This window comes from Labeo rohita, chromosome 25 (genome assembly GCF_022985175.1).
Source record: "Labeo rohita strain BAU-BD-2019 chromosome 25, IGBB_LRoh.1.0, whole genome shotgun sequence".
Lineage (NCBI taxonomy): Eukaryota > Metazoa > Chordata > Actinopteri > Cypriniformes > Cyprinidae > Labeo > Labeo rohita.
The window spans coordinates 21,525,859-21,545,885 of NC_066893.1; the positions used below are offsets into that span (position 1 = coordinate 21,525,859).

The 20,027-nt window shown below is 36.1% G+C and overlaps 1 protein-coding gene across 1 annotated transcript in view; it reads left to right on the forward strand.

The window, feature by feature from the left end:
* Nucleotides 1-20,027, forward strand: part of furinb (furin (paired basic amino acid cleaving enzyme) b) — a 115,114-nt gene that overhangs the window by 72,101 nt on the left and 22,986 nt on the right. The window contains exons 7-8 of the mRNA XM_051099989.1: nucleotides 11,168-11,256; nucleotides 14,941-15,113. Coding sequence (XP_050955946.1) covers nucleotides 11,168-11,256; nucleotides 14,941-15,113 — 262 coding nt within the window. The remainder of the gene's footprint in view (nucleotides 1-11,167; nucleotides 11,257-14,940; nucleotides 15,114-20,027) is intronic.

Consider the following 20,027-nt stretch of genomic DNA (forward strand, 5'->3'; position numbering starts at 1 on the left):
AAATACAAAACGGGATAATTAAATGTGTCAAGTACGTCTTGGCAAGGTGTCGGAGAACCCTGTTTTAAGGTGAACTTTCCCTTTATTATGCCCCTTCATACAAGATGTAATAAAAGTCTCAGGTGTTCCCAGAATGCGTCTGTGAAGTTTCAGCTTAAAATACCTCACAAATCATTTATTATATTATTTTGAAAATGCCTATTTTGAGTGGATGCAGAAACATGCTGTTTTCGTGCATGTCTCCTTAAATGCAAATGAGCTGCTGCTCCCTGCCCCTTTTTCCAGAATAGGGCTGAGCCTTTACAGCTCATACATCAGATACTCTGCTAAAAAACATCTGTTTGCTTTTTATTATCATGTCTGTCACACTAAAATCATGCGTTTTAAAGTTGTATCAGTTTAAACTTCTGATATAGGGTTTTCTGAGTGCACAGAAAGCGGCTGTCACGCACATGTGAGTACTAAACTAAGACTATTGCTCGTTCATGTCTTTTTGCGCTTAAACTGTCAAAAACACACAAGTTATAAAAACAGTCTGTTATGTCTTTAAAGGTAAACAGGTGGAAAAGAAATTGCATGTTTATATTAGATCTGTGTGGCAGCAGCGTAATAATACAGTCAATAAATCAATAAATCCACTGCTCTCGCCTCCTCTGAGGCTGGGACTCTAAAAAGTGTTCAGTGCTCATCTGTGCAGCCAAAGACAGAACAGTTAGCATGCTTTGTTCAAACTTTTGCCATGGCTTTGGCCATGGGTGGAAATGTTCAATTCAATTCAAATTGATTAGTATAGCGCTTTCACGATACATATCGTTGCAAAGCAACTTTACAGCAAATTTAAGTTTTTACAGTATATTTAGTAGTAGCTTACTAGTGGTGACTATGTCAATTTGATATACATATGGCAGAGATGTATGGTAAAGATCAATTAATGACGTAATCAAACAGATAAATTCGGTAGTGCTGTATGTTGTTTCAGGGTTGGCAATAATCTGAAATCCTCTCAGGGGTTGGCATGATCTCTTCTTAAGTGTTCTGGATCCAGACTGAGGCTTGTGAATTCCTATTTACCACGGGATGTCAATCTCATGGCAGAAACAGAACAAATAGGAACATAACTAGCATAGCTGCTGTTCAAACCAAGCAAAGAAAGATTTGTTCAACCAGAGCTAAAAGATTAATAATGTGCATTTGATCAGATATAACTGCAGTAAAAGTTTATGAGATGCATTATTTGAATGCTTGGCTTAAAAGATGTGTCTTTAATCTAGATTTAATCAGAGAGAGTGTGTCCGAACCCCATACGTTATCAGGAAGGTTATTCCAGAGTTTGGGAGCCAAATGTGAAAAAGCTCTACCTCCTTTAGTGGACTTTGCTATCCTAGGAACTACCAAAAGTCCGGAGTTTTGCCACCTTAGGAAGTGTGATGGATTGTAGCGTGGTAGAAGACTAGTTAGGTACGCAGGAGCTAAACCGTTAAGGGCCTTATAGGTAAGAAGTAATATTTTGTAGCTGATGTGGAACCTAATAGGTAGCCAGTGCTATAGAGACTTTAAAATTGGGGTAATATGATGACATTTTCTTGACCTGGTAAGGACTCTAGCAGCTGCATTTTGGATCTGTAGCTTGTTTATTGAAGATGCAGGACAACCACCTAGTAGTGCATTACAATAGTCCAGTCTAGTCTAGAGGTCATGAATGCGTGAACTAGCTTTTCTGCGTCAGAAACAGGTAACATGTTTCGTAGCTTGGCACTAAGATGGAGGAATGCTGTTTTTGTAACATGAGAAATATGATTTTCAAAAGACAAGTTGCTGTCTAATATAACACCTAGAGTTTTGACTGTCGTGGAAGTAACAGTACATTTGTCTAGTTGTAGATCGTGTAATAAGTAATATCTCTGTCTTATCTGAATTTAATAGGAGAAAATTTATTGGTCATCCAGTCTTTTAAAGTTTTAACACACTCTTTTAACTTCGATAATTTAGAAGTTTCATCTGGTCTTGTTGAGATATATAGTTGAGTATCATCAGCATATCAATGGAAACTAATCCCGTATTTTCTAATAATATTACTAAGGGGCAGCATGTATATTGAAAATAGCAGAGGACCTAGGACAGATCCTTGTGGCACTCCATACTTTACTGGTGATAACTCAGATGACTCCCCATTTAAATAAACAAAGTGGTAGCAATCGGACAGGTAGGATCTAAACCATCTTAAAGCCTGCCATTGGATACCCGCATAGTTTTGTAGTCGATCTATTAGTATGTAATGATCTATAGTGTTGAACGCAGCACTAAGATCAAGTAAAACTAGCAATGAGATGCAGCCTTTGTCTGACGCAAGAAGCAAGTCATAAGTGTTTTTAACAAGTGCAGTTTCTATGCTGTGATGGGGCCTGAAACCTGACTGAAATTCTTCATAGATATAATTTTTGTTTGCAAGAATAAGCACAGTTGAGCAGATACAACTTTCTCTAAAATTTTAGATATAAACAGAAGATTAGAAATGGGTCTGTAATTTGCCAGTTCACTAGGGTCTAGTTGTGGTTTCTTAAGAAGAGGCTTAATGCCCTCCAACTTCGCTGGTTTTGGGACATGACCTAAAGATAACGATGAGTTAAAAATTTTGAGAATTCTTTCAGTAATTTAGCGGGTACGGGATCTAATAGGCATGTTGTTGGTTTAGACACGGTGATGAGTTTATTTTGATCTTCCTGTCCTATAAGCGGTAAAGCACTGCAGTTTTTATTTGGGTGTGACGAAAGAAGTTGCCATATTAGACGCAATAGAATCTACATTGGTTATTGTATTATCATAGGGTGAAGAAAACCTGAGCGGCTTGTTTTTTACATGCTTGCAGAGAAAGGCTTGTCAAAACAAAGTTACTGGGTTGTCCGTTTTCATGTTTCCTGGGTTGGTAGATGCACCAGGGACCCATTTACTGCATTTAATCAATGAACAAGTCAGATTTTTATTATATGTCCCCTTTAGGAAACTGACAAAAGAGGTGAACCAGCAGATGGAGGCTTACAGCAGATATTCTCCAGCTCTTTTAACATTGCTCCCCTGAGCAAAGCACTTCACAGATTTCCCACCAGGGTTGTCACTTCAGAATGTCCCATAATGTTTAATTAGCTTTTTCCAATGAATCTTTCTAGGACATCACTTCTATAGGTGTGAACAGAGGTCTTAATGAATATAGTCCAGACGTTGATGTGTAGGCAATCAATTAACATTTTGCCACTGCCGTCAATGGTTGAACCATCATTTATATAAAGGCACACAAGGATGCTTGTTATTGCATCACATGTTCGCATTCTTTTCCGCAACTACACATCATTTGAGCTTGTCGGTGTTATTGGGACTCGTGGCACTTTAAAAAATACTGAGACTATAGTTATCTGAATCAGTGTTTTTGCACCTCGCTGAGCTGTGAAAGGAAAATTAGCTGAACAGCATCTCTATAGAAAAAGCTTTCTCTGCGGTAGGGAACTCTAATCATCCGGAATAAGGTTTGGGGTTTATAAAGCCGTAGATTTGATCTGGTCACAAGTTGGTGAACGAGTAAAATCTGATTGTAAAACATAACGTGGACTCGGCTATGAAACAAAGCCCAGGATTGAGTCATTATCCATTACCGTGGCGAATAAATGAATGCCAGGGCCCGAGGATTGCGTTAAAGAATAAACACTAACTTCTTACGAATTGACAGGCTCAGGCTGTGCTGTCCACACTCGGGAGTAAATGATAGTTTGATTGCTTTTATGCTTGAATAGCTGCCAGTGATGCAACCTTGATGTGTTTCCTGACTTTAGAAGGAAAGCCTTTTTCCTTTTTTGCCAGTGTTTGGATTGAAAGGTTGTGTTATGGTCCTATGACTTCTTTTGAAAATCATTGTGTAAAATAACTGCCCTTACCCTTGACTGTGCCACGGCTCCATAATGATACCCATTAAGCCCTTGAGTTTAGGACACGGCCACCGATCTGTCTATTTGACTGCATTTGAAGGTTGTGGATGGGAATATGCAAATCAAAGCAAAATTACAGCATCAGACCTCTTACATGGTGAATTTCAAGGAAGAGTTTGTACACTAAACGACCTTAAGATTAGTCACTCACTTTAAATCACCCGCAGTCGATCTTAAGGAAGTCCTGTGCAATTTGAATAAAATGTTGACAAAGCAATGCGGTTGAGTTTAGTCTGCTGTCTAATTCTGCGGTCACTTTTATCGCAGTTCAGCAAATTTCAATACTGTGGAGCCAAAAAGTTTTTAGTTTGTCTGCGTCCACTTGCAAAACCTTTTGTGAGGAAGCACTAGGGATGTCACAATACTCAATATTCAAGGTCGACCGATATTGTATTTTACCGATATCGATAACTAGGTTGGACCACACTGGCCGATAGTGATTAATCGACCGGTAGATTTCAAAAAGGATACCGAACGGAAAATGAATAGTGCTCTACTATTTAAAAAAAAAAAAGTAAACTTTGTAAATGAATAAAAATATTAATATTAATTATATATTGATCATTACAGTTAGTTCATTGTTCATTAATGTTAACAAAAGCAACTAAAAATTGTAAAATATGAGTAAATGCTGAAATTAACACACTCTAACAAGGAACAGTACTTCTGTTCTACAGCTTTTATCAATCTTAATGTTACAGATGGACTCATATTGTAAAGTGTTACCATTATATCAACAATCAAGCTAAAAATGGCCATCTTTAAATATCCACACAAAGGCCACAGTATTGAAATTGCATACATATGGATATTGTGTACTTTCAAAATTTAACTGCTCCTATTCTAATACATTTGTGGTCTAATCAAAATATGAAAATATGTTAATCAGACACTGGATGCGTCGCGTTCAATTCAGTCGGCGGTCTACAAGACTTTATTTGATCACCAAACGGGCAAAAGTAAACTGCTGTATTTTCTCTACTAATGCAGCATGTAGTCAACAAATTCATCGCTTAGTAATGACATGAAAACATGCACTACAGTATAGTGTACACACCGTTTTGTTGTCGATGTTTTAAATCTGCCTTTAAAGTGTCCCGCTCTGTGCAGTGTGAAGTGTCACGTCTAAACAAACTGCACGTGCTGTCAGTGATTTCCTCCACTAGAGGCCGCTCTTGTGCTGTATAACAAAGGCTACAGGGACTTTGCTGTATAATGACAACCTTCTCAGCCGCTCCAGCAACCTGGAAGAAAACTATCGGCATGGTTTTTTGCCGATAACCGATAGTTCCGCCAATCAACTATCGGTGCCGATTAATTGGCTACTCAATATAATATCGAACAGTTCCCTACAACATCCATGGTTCAATACACGCTTGTGAATTGCGGTTTTTCGGTTTTGCATTTAATTAATTTCCTTGTTTTATTTCACTCGAAATTTGCTGTGTGTGTGCCCGTGATTTCACGTGCTGATATGAGGAAATGCCCCCCCATTTATATTTGAGAAAGCAACACTTGCAGAGCATCTTCCGTTGTAATGAAATGCAATGATAAGCATTTCTAAACTTGTTGTCCAACAAAAGAGAATATTATAACTTATTTTTACTTCACAGCATCAGTCGAGTGTTTGAAATAACTTCCTTTGTGATCTGATGTGGCTGGTGAATGAGGCAGACAATATATTCTAAACTGTATGTCGATTAGCAATGGCTTACAAATATACTTAATCATGATGAAAGTACCCGAGACGGCTTGACGAACACAGATAAATCATATATTATTGCAGTGTTTGTTGTCCTTACATTTCATCATTCAAAACGTTTAACGTTATATCTTGTTTTTATTCAGTGACAGCAATAGCGATGCCTTTATCCATATTAGAGATTTCCTGGCTGGAACGTCATCAGTGTTATCTCTTTGACGCATATGTGGATTTTCTGCACAAGGGCGCCCTCTGGCATCCAGTATTAATGAAACCCATCCTATTTTGCGTAAAAATCGGATCTCAAAAGAAGTATTAAGCAGACACATAATAATCCACTCTTTTACCAGTGTACAGATGTTTACAGGAGTATTTTGTTGTTAATTAGATGCAAAAAAAGCTAACAAAAAAAAAACACACTGATGTGGCAAGCTATCAGAACCAAACCGAAAACCGTATCCGCATCCCTAGTAAGCACTACATTTCTTGGGGGGATGCAAAACATTTGTGAGAGAATGCAAAAGTACTGAAATCATTTTTCTTCCCATCTCAATTTTCATCTCCATGTCCCTTTAGGGGCACTTTTCCATAAAAATCCACATAATCAGAAATTTCATAAGGGCAAAACATTTCTCCAGGCAGATTGTGCATCGGGTTCAGATGGTCAAGCAAATTCACCGCTTTGACCAACTGAAAGCTTGACATTAGACAATTTACATTAGACCGCGGACCTTTTTCAGATGAAATTTTGTTGGAATTAGGTTAGTGTGAACTCTTTAGTTTACCTAGCCATCCTGAGACGTCTTCGTGTACATAAAATGCTCTTTTTACGTGCCAATTCCCTTATGCAATACATTACGACTGCAAACAACCTCCAAAAAGAGCTGATATAAAAACTGTATTGTTTATTCATGAGGTGTTCCCAGCTATCAACCACTCGTCATGATAACTGTCACCTCGCCTAAGACAAAATGTGGGAAACGACGCTTTATTGCAAACGAAGGCTTTACAACCTCAGCACGAAAGGAATTTGTTGCAATTCATGGCTATTACCCTTCACATAAGCTTGCACAAATGTGTCGTTAGACTGGCTGAATGATGTTAATTGTGAGGAAAGGGAAAAAAATGGAAGCGCCTGCTAGGCAGGTTAACTAGCTAACTGCTTGTTAGTATAAAATAGTTTTGATCTCATTCGCAGTTTGAGAGAGATAGATCCTGATGGATGTATCTGAATAATATGCATGTTTTCTCCTCTGTGATAAAGGATGTCATCCTAAAATTGTGCACTGTAATTCCACATGCCCTGGAGAATAAATTCAGTCACAATTACAGTGCGTTTTGAATTACTAGTACACAGCAGGTTTTGTGGAAGGCTGAGAGAGTGTTTTCGCGTTGTGTATTTGCTCTGTAATCAGAAACGGATCTTAACGACCTGCATAATGGCCTGTCAAGAGCCCCTGCTTGCACCGTCTGTGGACACCTTCCTCCTCTGCAATTATTGATTTGATGAAATACAATACATCGAGAGGCTTAATCAGAAGCTATTGTTGCCCACCTGAGCTTTACACATTTAACAACATCACCAGTTCTTGAGCCTGCTTCTTGTGACCCGACTTGTGAATATAAGATGGATTTTAGTTTAAACCTCAGTAGCAAGCATGCAGATAAAGTTTAAAAGATTAAGATTTAAGATTAAATGTTTTGTTAATCAGTTCTTTTGTTTGAACTTGATGGCACAATGTTTGGTTTACGTTATCACTCAAAAATCTTTCTAGTAGGGCTGTCAAACGATTAATTGCATACTGAATAAAAGTTTGAGTTTGCTTAATATATGTGTGTGTACTGTGTGTAATTATTATGTATATATAAATGCAAACACATTCATGTATATATATAGAAAATATATTCAAGTGCATGTATTCATTATAATTTTTTTGTAATTGATGTTATATTTATAGATAAAACGTTTTGTACATAACATATTTCTTAAATATATACATTAATTTGTGTGTATTTATATATACATAATAATTACACACAGTACACACACATATAACTTATTTTGCATGCGATTAATCGTGATTAATTGTTTGACAGCCCTACTTTCTAGATGTTTGCTGTGACATTTTGCATGCTTTGTTTGCATAAATACTAAAGTGATGAAATATTAAGATTTTTACTGATTTAATGGAAAATTCAGTTTATTTATTTTTAAAAAACTTGCTAATATTTTGATTGCAACAATGGCTGTTCAAAATTAATTTTCCTCATTAAAATTTGTTTTAATTAAATTTAGAGCAAATATCATCTAAAGAAAATTGAGATTTATATCTTTTTATGTTGTCTTTTTAAGTGGTGGGGATGTTTCAGTGAATCATTCATGATGAATCATTCATTCAGCTGATTTGTTTAAATCCACTGATTTATTAAGGAATTAACTAGTGCTGTGAAATTGATTCATCACGATTAATTGCATCCATAATGAAAAGTTTCTGTTTACGTAATTTAGGTATGTTTACTTTGTATATATGTAAATATGTAAATATATACATGCATGTGTGTGTAGTTATAATGTATATAGATATAATACACACACTGTTAAAAATGTCCGTAAAATTTACGCTAAAAAAACACGGCAGCTGTGGTTGCCAGAATTTTACTGTAAAAAATATGGTAGCAACGTTTTAGGTTTTACGGTTTTAACTTAAATGTACATTTAAATACAGTAATTTAATTAACTAAAATAATGTTAATATACCAACCTATTAAAGTACTGAATTTTATTTTAACCTTTGTGATACACTGATCCAAAAGCAGGTGGTGATGAGAAAGTCACATGATGAACCAAAGCCCATCATAAGCAACCTTTAAATATTAACAAATATAGAAGGTGCACAAGTGTCATTCACACAAACACTAAACACCAACGTGATAGCACACATGAAATTGAAATAATGCAATAAACATTAATTTAATAACATTAGATGTAACATACAACCCTAATGTACAAAACTGATAAGAACAAACTAAGAAAAAACATAGTTATTTCACCAAAAAAACTCAAATGTAACACAGGTAAAACAAACAAGGAAGCACAGTCCAGATTTAAACGGTAACGCAAAAGTAACATAACGCATTGAGTAACGCAATATTGTAATGCATTACTTTTAAAAGTAACTTTTCCCAACACTGGTCTTTATGATATACAAATTTTGAATACTATATACCTATCATAATTCTTGTCACCAGTGTCAGTATCCACCGTCTTAAAGGAGAAGTCCACTTCCAGAACAAAAATTGACAGATAATGTACTCACCCTCTTGTCATCCAAGATGTTCATGTCTTTCTTTCTTTAGTCGTAAAGAAATTGTGTTTTTTGAAGAAAACGTTTCAGAATTTTTCTCCATATAATGGACTGTTATGGTGCCCCGATTTTGAACTTCCAAAATGCAGTTTAAATGCGGCTTCAAACGATCCCAAATGCGGTTGTAAACAATCCTAACTGAGGAAGAAGTGAAATATCGGTTATTTTCATTAAAAAATACAATTGGAATACTTTATTATCTCAACACTCATCTTGTCTTGCTCTCCCTGAACTCAGTGTATTCTGACTCAAGACAGTTGAAAAATTCCAAAAACTCCAGTCGTATTTTCTCCCTCAACTTCAAAATCATCCTACATCACTGCAGAAGTACTGACCCAGTCTTTGCAAAGTGAACATGCAAAGAAGATCAAACACCCTTAACAAAAAAGGTAAAACAGCGATATAGGACGATTTTGAAGTTGAGGGAGAACATGAGATGGGAATTTTGACATACCATAACTGTCATGAACCGGAAAAAAACAGTTCAGGCAGAGTAAGACAAGACGAGCGTTTGACATTAAAAAGTATATAAATTGTATTATTTTTCCGTATTTGGACGCATCGAGAGCTCCGTTGCGATGACAGCACCCCAAGAATTTGTAAAAATGTGGGCTGAATTTGAATCGATGAGGCGAACTGGATGTAAATTTGGCAACTCTCTCTTTGTCTTTCTAGACACGGGACACGTTGTGCCGGGGAGGTGGCGGCAGCGGCAAACATTGGCGTCTGTGGAGTGGGTGTGGCCTACAATGCCAAAATTTTATTATTTTTATGAAAATAACAGATCGTTTCGCTAGATAAAACCCTTCTTCCTTGGCTGGGATCATTTACAACCGCATTTGGGATAGTTTGAAGCCGCATTTAAACTGCATTTTGGAAGTTCAAACTCGGGGCACCAAAAAACATAATTTCTTATGACTGAAGAAAGAAAGACATGAACATCTTGGATGGCAAGGGGTGAGTACATTATCTGTCAATTTTTGTCCTGGGAGTGGACTTCTCCTTTAATGTATGCACACCCCTGTGACAGCGCTCAGAAACAGTCTCTCAGCCAGCACGCATATAGCAAATCGAGTTGAGGCACTCCCGATGGCGTTTTAATACTTAAAATCACATTTTTAAACCACAACGCTTAAAAACACATGCAAACAATACTTTTTCGTGACCATGTAGCACAGCAATGTCATGTGAGTGTGTAACCGCGATAGAGACGATAGTACAAAATCTCTACCTGTTGACAAACTTCTACCGGTTAATCATGTTGCTATATCACCCACCCCTAACCAATTCATTCAGGAATTAAAAACCACTACTGTGTGCTGCTTGGAAATGCTGAACAGCTAATACTACTGTGCATTCTTTGTTTAGTTTTGTGTGGAAGCTTGCATTAGTTGTAATGCTTTACCCCAACACTGGTTAGCAGAGCAAAAATAGGAAATAACTGGCAATCATGTGTCTAAAATGTAGCTGTTTATTCTAACATTTAGTTGTTATCATTGTGTTGATTCCTGAGCACGAGTGCTTAGAGGCCAGGAGCACGATGCATATTCATTAGTGTGGTTTTTCTCCTGTGTTGTATGTCGTGCTCATGTGTGCCTAATAATCTTTTGGTGTATGTTTTTGTGTAAAACACCAGATGTAATGAAGGCTCTGGTGAAGCGAGGATGCCGCCTCAACACATCTGCAGTCTCGTGGGCTCTCCAGTCCTTTTTTGGGGTCCCTATCGTCTCCTTCTCCGCTCTGTCTCTGGAAAACAATGAGCTCCAATAGGACGCAGTTGAATGGAGAGAATAGCTCTAGCAGAGCACATACAAAACCCAGAGCCAGCTGTGATTTCTTTAGACAGTGAAGTTCATCCCCACTGTGGCATAGAGCCGCTGAGACTTGTGCAGTACTGTAGGAAGCATCAGTGACAGCCATAATAAGCAATTTATTTATTTATCCTTGTCGTCTGCAAGGACTAATTAGATTTTAATTAAAGGATAAAGATAACGCGTCCGTATTTGGACGCATCGAGAGCTCCGTTGCGATGACAGCACCCCAAGAATTTGTAAAAACGTGGGCTGAATTTGAATCGATGAGGCGAACTGGATGTAAATTTGGCAACTCTCTCTTTGTCTTTCTAGACACGGGACACGTTGTGCCGGGGAGGTGGCGGCAGCGGCAAACAATGGCGTCTGTGGAGTGGGTGTGGCTTACAATGCCAAAATCGGAGGTGAGTGACGAATCCGCGGTTGGAAATTAGCATATGGTAATAGGATCAATCAAAGAGGTCACGCTTTAAAAACTATCCAAGCATTCTGTCATTTCCTGCCCTTTGTGCATTTAATAGCTGATGTCGTCATGCTGCTTTGGACTAATCTCAAACGCTTTATCTTTCAATTATAAAACACATTCATTAAGGTGAATATCGCAGAAATATCTTGGCTATTCCGGTCACATTGAGTGCATTCAGGGCCAGACATCGCTGCAGGCATACACAAATTCCACATCTCTTATTTTAATAGTCTTTGTAGGAAAATATTTCTCCATCTAGATGAGGGTGATTAAGGCAGAGGGCATTGCCTGAGCCTGCATGTGATTTCTGTGTTTCTGTGTGTGCATCTTTGTAATAAGAGGATAAGTCTGTCCGTGTGTGTATGTGTGTGTCTAAAGACAGCAGATGTTGGTGATCTAATTGGCCGCTGGGTCGTGTGTGTGTGGGGGTGCATGAAGTGTCTGAATCCTGTTGCTAGGATTATTATTAATCAAACAAACGGCTACAGAAATCATTCTTATTAATTAGATTCTTTATCCCAATCTTACAGCATGTTCTAGCCGGACACGACACAACACTGCGACAAGCAATTAATCTCAGAACAAAGAAGTCGGACTTTTAAAAATAAAATTTGCATATAGCATATTTTGCATATTTTAATATTTTGCAATGACTATACAAAAAATAGAAATAATTATAAATTTAGTTTATTTGGTTTTTTTAGTATCACACTTATTTAAGTATTGTTTCTATCTATTTATATATTTTTTATTTAATTTATTTTCTGTTAAGCAAAGCTGAATTTTCAGCATCTTTACTCCAGTCTTCAGTATCACATTAAATATTTCACATGATCCTTCAGAAATCATTCTTATATGCTGATTTATTATTAATGTTGGAAACAGTATTTATTTAAAACAGAAATCTTTTCTATCAGTATACGTTGCCGTTCAAATTTTGGGGTCAGTAAATTTTTTATCTTTATTTTTTTTTAAAGAAATTAATACTTTTATTCAGCAAGGTTGTGTTAAATTGATTTTTTTAAAAAAAGGTAATAACACGGACTTACTGTTAGAAAATATTTCTATTGTGAATAAATGCTGTTCTTTTTAACTTTTTATTCATCAAAGAATTCTGAAAAAAGTGCTTCCAACATTGATAATAAATCAGCATATTAGAATGATTTCTGAAAGATCATGTGACTATAGAAGCCCATTTCTACCACTGTGTAAAAAAATAAATAAATAAATAAATAATAATAATAATAATAATTTTATATATATATTTTTTATCTCACAGTTCATTTTTTTACGCAATTGCAAGTTAATATCTCAAAATTGTAACCTTTTTTTTTTTAAATTGCCAGTTTATATATTGAAATTGTGACTTCTTGGAATTGTCTCGCAATTCTGACTTTATAACATGCAATTGTGAGTTTATATCTCACAGTTCTGACTTTATAACTCGCAATTCCAAGTTTATACGACACTATTCTGAGAAAAAGTTTATAACTTTATAACTTGCAATTGAGAGTTTATATCATGCATTTTTGACTGTTCTCACAATTGCTATAAAGTCCTGAGTTATAAAGTCAAAATTATGTGATATAATGTCAGAATTGCAAGATATAAACTCACAATTCTGACTTTATATCATATAATTCTGACTTCTATTTATCACGCAGTTCTGTGAAAAAAAGTCAGAATTGTGAGATAAAAAAGTCCCAATGATCTTTTTTACTTTTTTTTTTTATTCAGTAGCCATTAGTAGTAGTAGTTTTCCATATGTGACACTTAAGGGGCCGTTCACATATCGCGTCTTTTATGCGCTCAAGTTCTTTATTTCAAATGTAGACGCGCGGCAGCCGCACTCATAATGGAAGCGACACGGTCGCGACGCGCAGGCGGTGCGACGGGCTCATTTTTCAGGCGCGTCCGCACTGCATCGACATGAAAACATCTCAACTTTTCAGAATGCCGCAAGCGCACCGCGGGTCATGTGACAAGATTTAACCAATTAGCTCCATCCTTTCCAGTAACAACATTGAAAGCTCAGTCAAGATTGAGAAACAGCTGATCATAGCTGTACATTTATAAATAAATGTAGTAGCAGAGCTATAGCAAGTAATTTTTAGTGCTGGAAATCCGTTTGTCCTTTGAAACTTCCGCGTCTTCATTGAGAGTGTGGGTCATGGTTGCTTAGCAACGGTAGACGCCACGGGAGAGCAAGCTACAGAGCGCTTTGGAAAGGAGGAAAATTCGGCGCGCCTAGCATTTTCCACGCGTTTTAGGCGCGATATGTGAATGGCCCCTAAGACTGGAGTAATGGCTCATGAAGATTCAGGATTGCATCACAAGAAATAAATTATATTTTAAAGTATATTAAAATAGAAACCATTATTTTATAATGTAATAACATTTTGCAGTATTACTGTTTTATTTATTTATTTATTTATTCTGCAATAAATATATAAATAAATAAATAAATGCAGGCTTGATAATCATAAGAGACTTATATAAAAACATTACAAGTCTTACTGACCCCAAACTTTTGAACCCCCCCCCCCCCCCCCCCCTTTTAGAAAGGGGGACTCCAGTGGTATCATTAAATGTTAGATAATTAAAATGACAATTCTTCTTCTTTCTTTTCTTTTCTTTTTTGTGGGAAAGAATTTAAACTTAAAATGGCTTGAATATAACTACACCCTTACTTAATTTAGTATGCACGGAACCAGTGAATATGCAAATTAGTCTCCACCCTCCCCACAAGTTACAAAAACCATGTTCCCATGATATGTTAATGATATGAAAATTTGACAGGATTGGTTACATGTTTGTAATAGTAGGAAACGGGCTGTTTCAGATTTTTTGGGACTGTCTTTGGCACACTGGAGTTTGCTCAACAATGGTGTTGAATGATGAATTTGTTTTTAAGGATATTAAAAGAACTGGTTTAAATCTTTCTTCATAAAGTTTCATATTTAAGATACAGTTCACCCAAAAATAAAAATTCTGTCATTAATTGCTCACCCTCATGTTGTTACAAACCTGTAAAACCTTCGTTCGTCTTCGAAACACAAATTAAGATATTCTTAATGAAATCCAAGAGCCTGCATAGACAGCAACACAACTGACACGTTCAAGGCGTTGTGACATTCTCGTAGCTTCATAACATTACAGTTAAACCACTGATGTCACATGGACTATTTTATCGATGTCCTTACTACCTTCCTGGGCCTTGAATGTGTCAGTTGCATTGCTGTCTATGCAGGGTCAGAAAGTTCTTGATTTCTTTAAAAATATCTTAATTTGTGTTTCAAAGATGAACAATGGTCTTACGTCTTTGGAACAACATGAGGGTTAGTAAGTAATAACAGAATTTCATTTTTGGGTGAACTATCCCTTAAACATCAAATATATTCTGATTGTCTGTGGTTTTGTCCTAATGCAGCTTTTTCGCCTTCAGTGCCAGTAGAAAACTTTGTGCTGGAAACTTGTGCACCTTCCTTAGTTTGTTTTTTTCCATTCTCTTTTTCAAACGTCTATCACATTTACAGACAGTACATTTTCACAAACCCCACTTTTCCTGTCTCTCTGGTATCTTCATTAACGCTCTTTCTGTCCGCCTCTTTTCTGCATGCAGGTGTGCGGATGTTGGACGGAGAGGTAACAGATGTTGTGGAGGCTCAGTCTCTGAGCTTGAACTCCCAGCACATCCACATTTACAGCGCAAGCTGGGGCCCCGAGGACGATGGGAAGACAGTCGATGGCCCTGCCAAACTGGCCAAAGAAGCTTTCCTGCAGGGGGTTACTGAGGTCAGCAAACACTGGAAAATATTGTACTGCTGGAGGTCTGCAGGTCACAGTACTGTTGGTTGCTAGTAGGCGTTTCTGCCTCTAAAAGTTGTAATGTTATTAACTGACCGTAGCTTTTGAAAATGTATTGCTGGTAACATTATATTGCCGGTTTCCTTTCTGCAAAAATGTGTTTTTGTGTTTTTGTGCAGAAGCGCATAATACATCATAAATGCTTAAAATGTCCGACATGCATGTATTATTTATTATATCCATGCAAATGTGCAAAAATCTTAAGATCTGGAGTATCTCACAGGAGATGCATACCATTGCTGCTCATTTGCATAAATCCAAACTTTTTTTTCACTAGACACACCCACAAATCACTCATGTCACTGAAACTCATACTGAAAATGACTGACTTCCAGTCGCAGTGTTTCGTCAAGTTAGTGTCAGCGTGAATGCTCACGTCAGGTCATCGGAGCAGATTTTAGATCGGCTAACTGTGTCACAGATGCCGTCGACTCCGATCAGCACCTCCGTTAGAGAAAAACGCCTGGACAGGATGAGCTGCGGAAGATGTCACCACCTGTTTAAATGCATTTGCGCAGAAAGAATTGAGAAGGATGTGCACTTTGACAAACATAGGATTACAAAGAATACTCTATTTAGGGAGATTACTGTGATCTTGGAAGGAGATCAGATTGTTTGCTGTTTTCGTTTTTGATATGGTAATTCTTTCTTGTGTGGCACACATACCCTTATCCCTGGTGGGTTTATACCTTGATAGAGTTTCAGCATACACACTTACACTATGAATATGAAAATATTCATATTTTTCCATCTTTTTCCCTTTTGCTGTTTTTGGTGTTGTTTTCTAATGCAAATATTACTATTAGTTTTGCTAATATGCTTCTCAAGTTACACAAGTTACGAAATTAGATTACTTTTTCAAATAAGTAACGCCAGTTACTTTGTTTTCCCATTTATTAACTGACGAGTCTCCTGTCCCCATGTTGAGAGAAATCGGAAGTACAGAGGCGTTGTGTGTGTTGTAGACTAAATTAGACATGAGATTTAGTATTCATCAAAATGAATTAAAACAGTGAAATGCAAACTCAGAATATGATGCAAACCTGCAAAAATTAAATATGTTAAATAACACAAATATCCTTTATGTATTTAATCTCATTTTATTAACCAATGTCTTTGCAGATGACCTTTGATGAACCAGTTCAGCCATACTAATAAGCAAAAATAACTTTAGATAAACTAACATTTCTCTCTCATCGTTTCGTTTTTTTTTTTTTTTTTTTTTTTGCGTTCTACTGCACAGATTTAAATTTACTTTTCCTTCAGCCTGAGGTTTATTCATTTCACTTTTTGGTGTGAAAGGGCTTTTACATTTGCTAAAAGTAGAACTTTTTATATTAAAAACAAACAAGCAAGCCCTGCCCAGATTTTTATAAGTAACACAAAAGTAAAGTAACACATTACTTTCCATAAAAAGTAACTAAGTAACGTAATTAGTTACTTTTTTAGGGAGTGACATAATACTGTAATGCATTACTTACAAAATTAGCTTTCCCCAACACTGCTCTCCACAGGAAATAGTAATAATATAATAGTAATAATAGTTATGATTTAAAATATTTAATTATAATATAGTATACATAATACAATATAATATTATATATATATATATATATATATATATATATATACATACATACATGCACACACACACACACACTACCAGTCAAAAGTTTTTGAACAGTAAGATTGTTTTTTTTAATGTTTTTGAAAGAAGTCTCTTCTGCTCACCAAGCCTGCATTTGTTTGATCAAAAGTACAGGAAAAGCAGTAATATTGTAAAATATTTTTGCTATTTAAAATAGCTGCTTTGTATTTGAGTATATATATATTTTAAAATGTAATTTATTCCTGTTATCAAAGCTAAATTTTCTTTCATTACTCCAGCCTTCAGTGTCACATGATCCTTCAGAAATCATTCTAATATGCTGATTTGCTATTCAAGAAACATTTATTATTATTATTATCAATATTTAAAACAGTCGAGTACATTTTTTTAGGATTCTTTAATGAATAGAAGGATCCAAAGATCAGCATTTATCTGAAATGAAAAGCTTTTGTAACATTATACATTATACCTTTCAAAAACTTGGAGTCAATATATTTTTTTTTATATATTATAGAAATATATATAATATTATAATTATAGAAATTAATACTTTTATTTAGCAAGGATGCTTTAAATTGATCAAAAGTGATGATAAAGACATTTATAATGTTACAAAAGATTTATGTTTTAGATAAATGCTGTTCTTCTGAACTTTCTATTCATCAAAGAAACCAGAAAAAAATCTACTACTGTTTTCAACATAATAATAATAATAATAATAATAATAAATGGTTTGAGCAAATCAGAATATTGAAATTATTTCTGAAGGACCATGTGACTGGAGTAATGATGCTAAAAATTCAGCTTAGAAATCATAGGAATAAATTACATTTTAAAATATATTCAAATAAAAAGCAGTTACTTTAAATGGTAAAAATATTTTAAACATTTCTGTTTTTGCTGAACTTTGGATCAAATAAATGTAGGCTTGATGAGCAGAAGAGACTTCTTAAAAAACATTAAAAATCTTACTGTTCAAAAACTTTTGACTGGTTTTGTATGTGTGTGGTTTGGTTTATACATCCTGGTGGCGACTTAAGCCTGAATACAGACACACACTTATGGGGACTCGTCTCACGGTGGGGACCTAAATTGAGGTCCCCATGGGTACAAAAGCTCATACATAATGAGGTGTTTTTAGAAAGTAAAAATGCAGTATTAAATAGGAAATAGTGTGAAAATGATGTGCCATTACACCTACGGAGAGTCCCTACAAGGATAGCTGACAGACGCGTGTGTGTGTGTGTGCGCGTATATATACGCACATCGTTTTTTTTAATATGTATATATATTTTCAAATAAAATGTCATTTATTCCTGTGATGCAAAGCTGAATTTTCAGCATCATTACTCTAGCCTTCAGAAATCATTCTGATATGCTGATTTGCTGCTCAAGGAACATTTCCTCTTATTATAAAGTTTAAAACAGTTCAAATAGAAATCTTATGTAACATTCTAAATGTCTTTACTGTCAGTTTTGATCAATTTAATGTGTCCTTGCTGCATAAAAGTATCAATTACTTTTAAAAAAAAAAAAAACTAGAGTCGCCAAATGTTCGAGCGGCAGTGTATGTACAGTTATGGATATAAACAAACCCCTAAACTTCAGCAGGGAAGTCATTACGCAGCATTTGTGCTCCAGACATGAATGATGCTTTAAAATGAGTGGCTGAGGAGAGGCTATTACTTCTCTAAGCAATCAGACTTGCGATTTTTGCCTGGGGGAATGATAAAACGTGAAAAACACAACTGAAAGATGAGCTAGTCTTGTCTACATACATCTTCTCTGTTTATTTCAATATTCTTTTTATTCCACTTTCTTTTACAAACCTTGTACTTTGAAGTGTTTTGAACCATATGCTCAGAATGTTTCTTCTCCTCAGACAGAATGTGAATGCGACATTGAAAATGTTGAAGATTCAACAAAATTCACCCCTCTTAACCCTCATGAGTGTGTTGACGCGTTCTAACAGCCATTGGGAAGCTTGCGTTGTCTCCGGAATAATTTAGTAAAATATCATTAATGGAATTAAATACAAACCACCTGCTTTCGCCTCACGCTGCAGAGATGATGAGATTTGACGCAGCGAGAAAAGAGCATAGTGTTTGACAGGCAGAGGATCTGACCTTTTTAGGACGGCGGCCCGCTGCGAGTGCCGCTTCCGTTTCATCCCGAACATGTCCTCGGTAATCGCAGACACGCTTTTGTCGGAGCGTTACAAAAAGATTTAATCTTTTGTCTCGTCTGGCACTTTGATACAGCCGTGCAGAATGAGTTTGACTGCTGTTAATTTTGCTGGGATTTAAAACTGATTTCTCCCTCTAGTAATTTACTCAAATTACGCGTCGCATAAACATCTGCCTCAGCGGTGCGTCTCTCGCTTTTCGTCTCTTCGCGTTTTATCCCTTTAGTTCTTTATCCCCGATTTTATCATTCCTAGAATTGCGCCTCAGAATATTTTCAAGCAGATTGTGGTGTCTCAAACAAACAAACAAACCGTTTATGGCCACAATAATCCTGAGTTAGTCAGCTGTGGATATTACCCATATGGACAGCAGAAGATAGAACAGAAACTTTAATCAAATTCTGCCGACTTGCTTGACTGCAGCGAAAGCGGAGACTAATATATGAGGAAAGAAAAGTGCCGCTTTGTCAGCTGTCCAGCCAGTATTACTAAAGCATTAAATACAGCAGATTTCAGAGGTCACAGTATTGGTTTTAAATTAATCATGACAGCCATAATTGGCTCGTTCAATTGGATTTTTGTGGCTATTGTAATAGAGATGAGGCTTGTGCTCAGACATTAATGGACACTACACAGATGTTTGATTCAGAAATACATTTGTCTCATGCAGTCAGACGTTTAATTTGCATAAAGACCGTCAACAGCTTATTCTGGCCAAGAATCGCTCGCTTGTATTTTTTAAAGTTTTGATGCCACAGACCTTACAAATCCCATGATTAGTTTTACCTGAGAACGTTTGTATCAGCCCAGCAACTTGTAAACATCAGATTGCTTCCAGGAGGGATAAACCTTTGCATCAAGTCTCAAAAGGCTAGCCAATCGGATTGAAACAGGAATTTTTAATTAGCGCTTGCCAATTATGTGAACAGACTGTAGGATGTAAAAACTGGTGTCTGTGTTTATTGACACTATCGTTCAAAAGTTTGGAATCAGATTTTTTTTTTTTTTTTGAAAGAAATTAAACTTTTATTCAGCAATGACTCAAAAA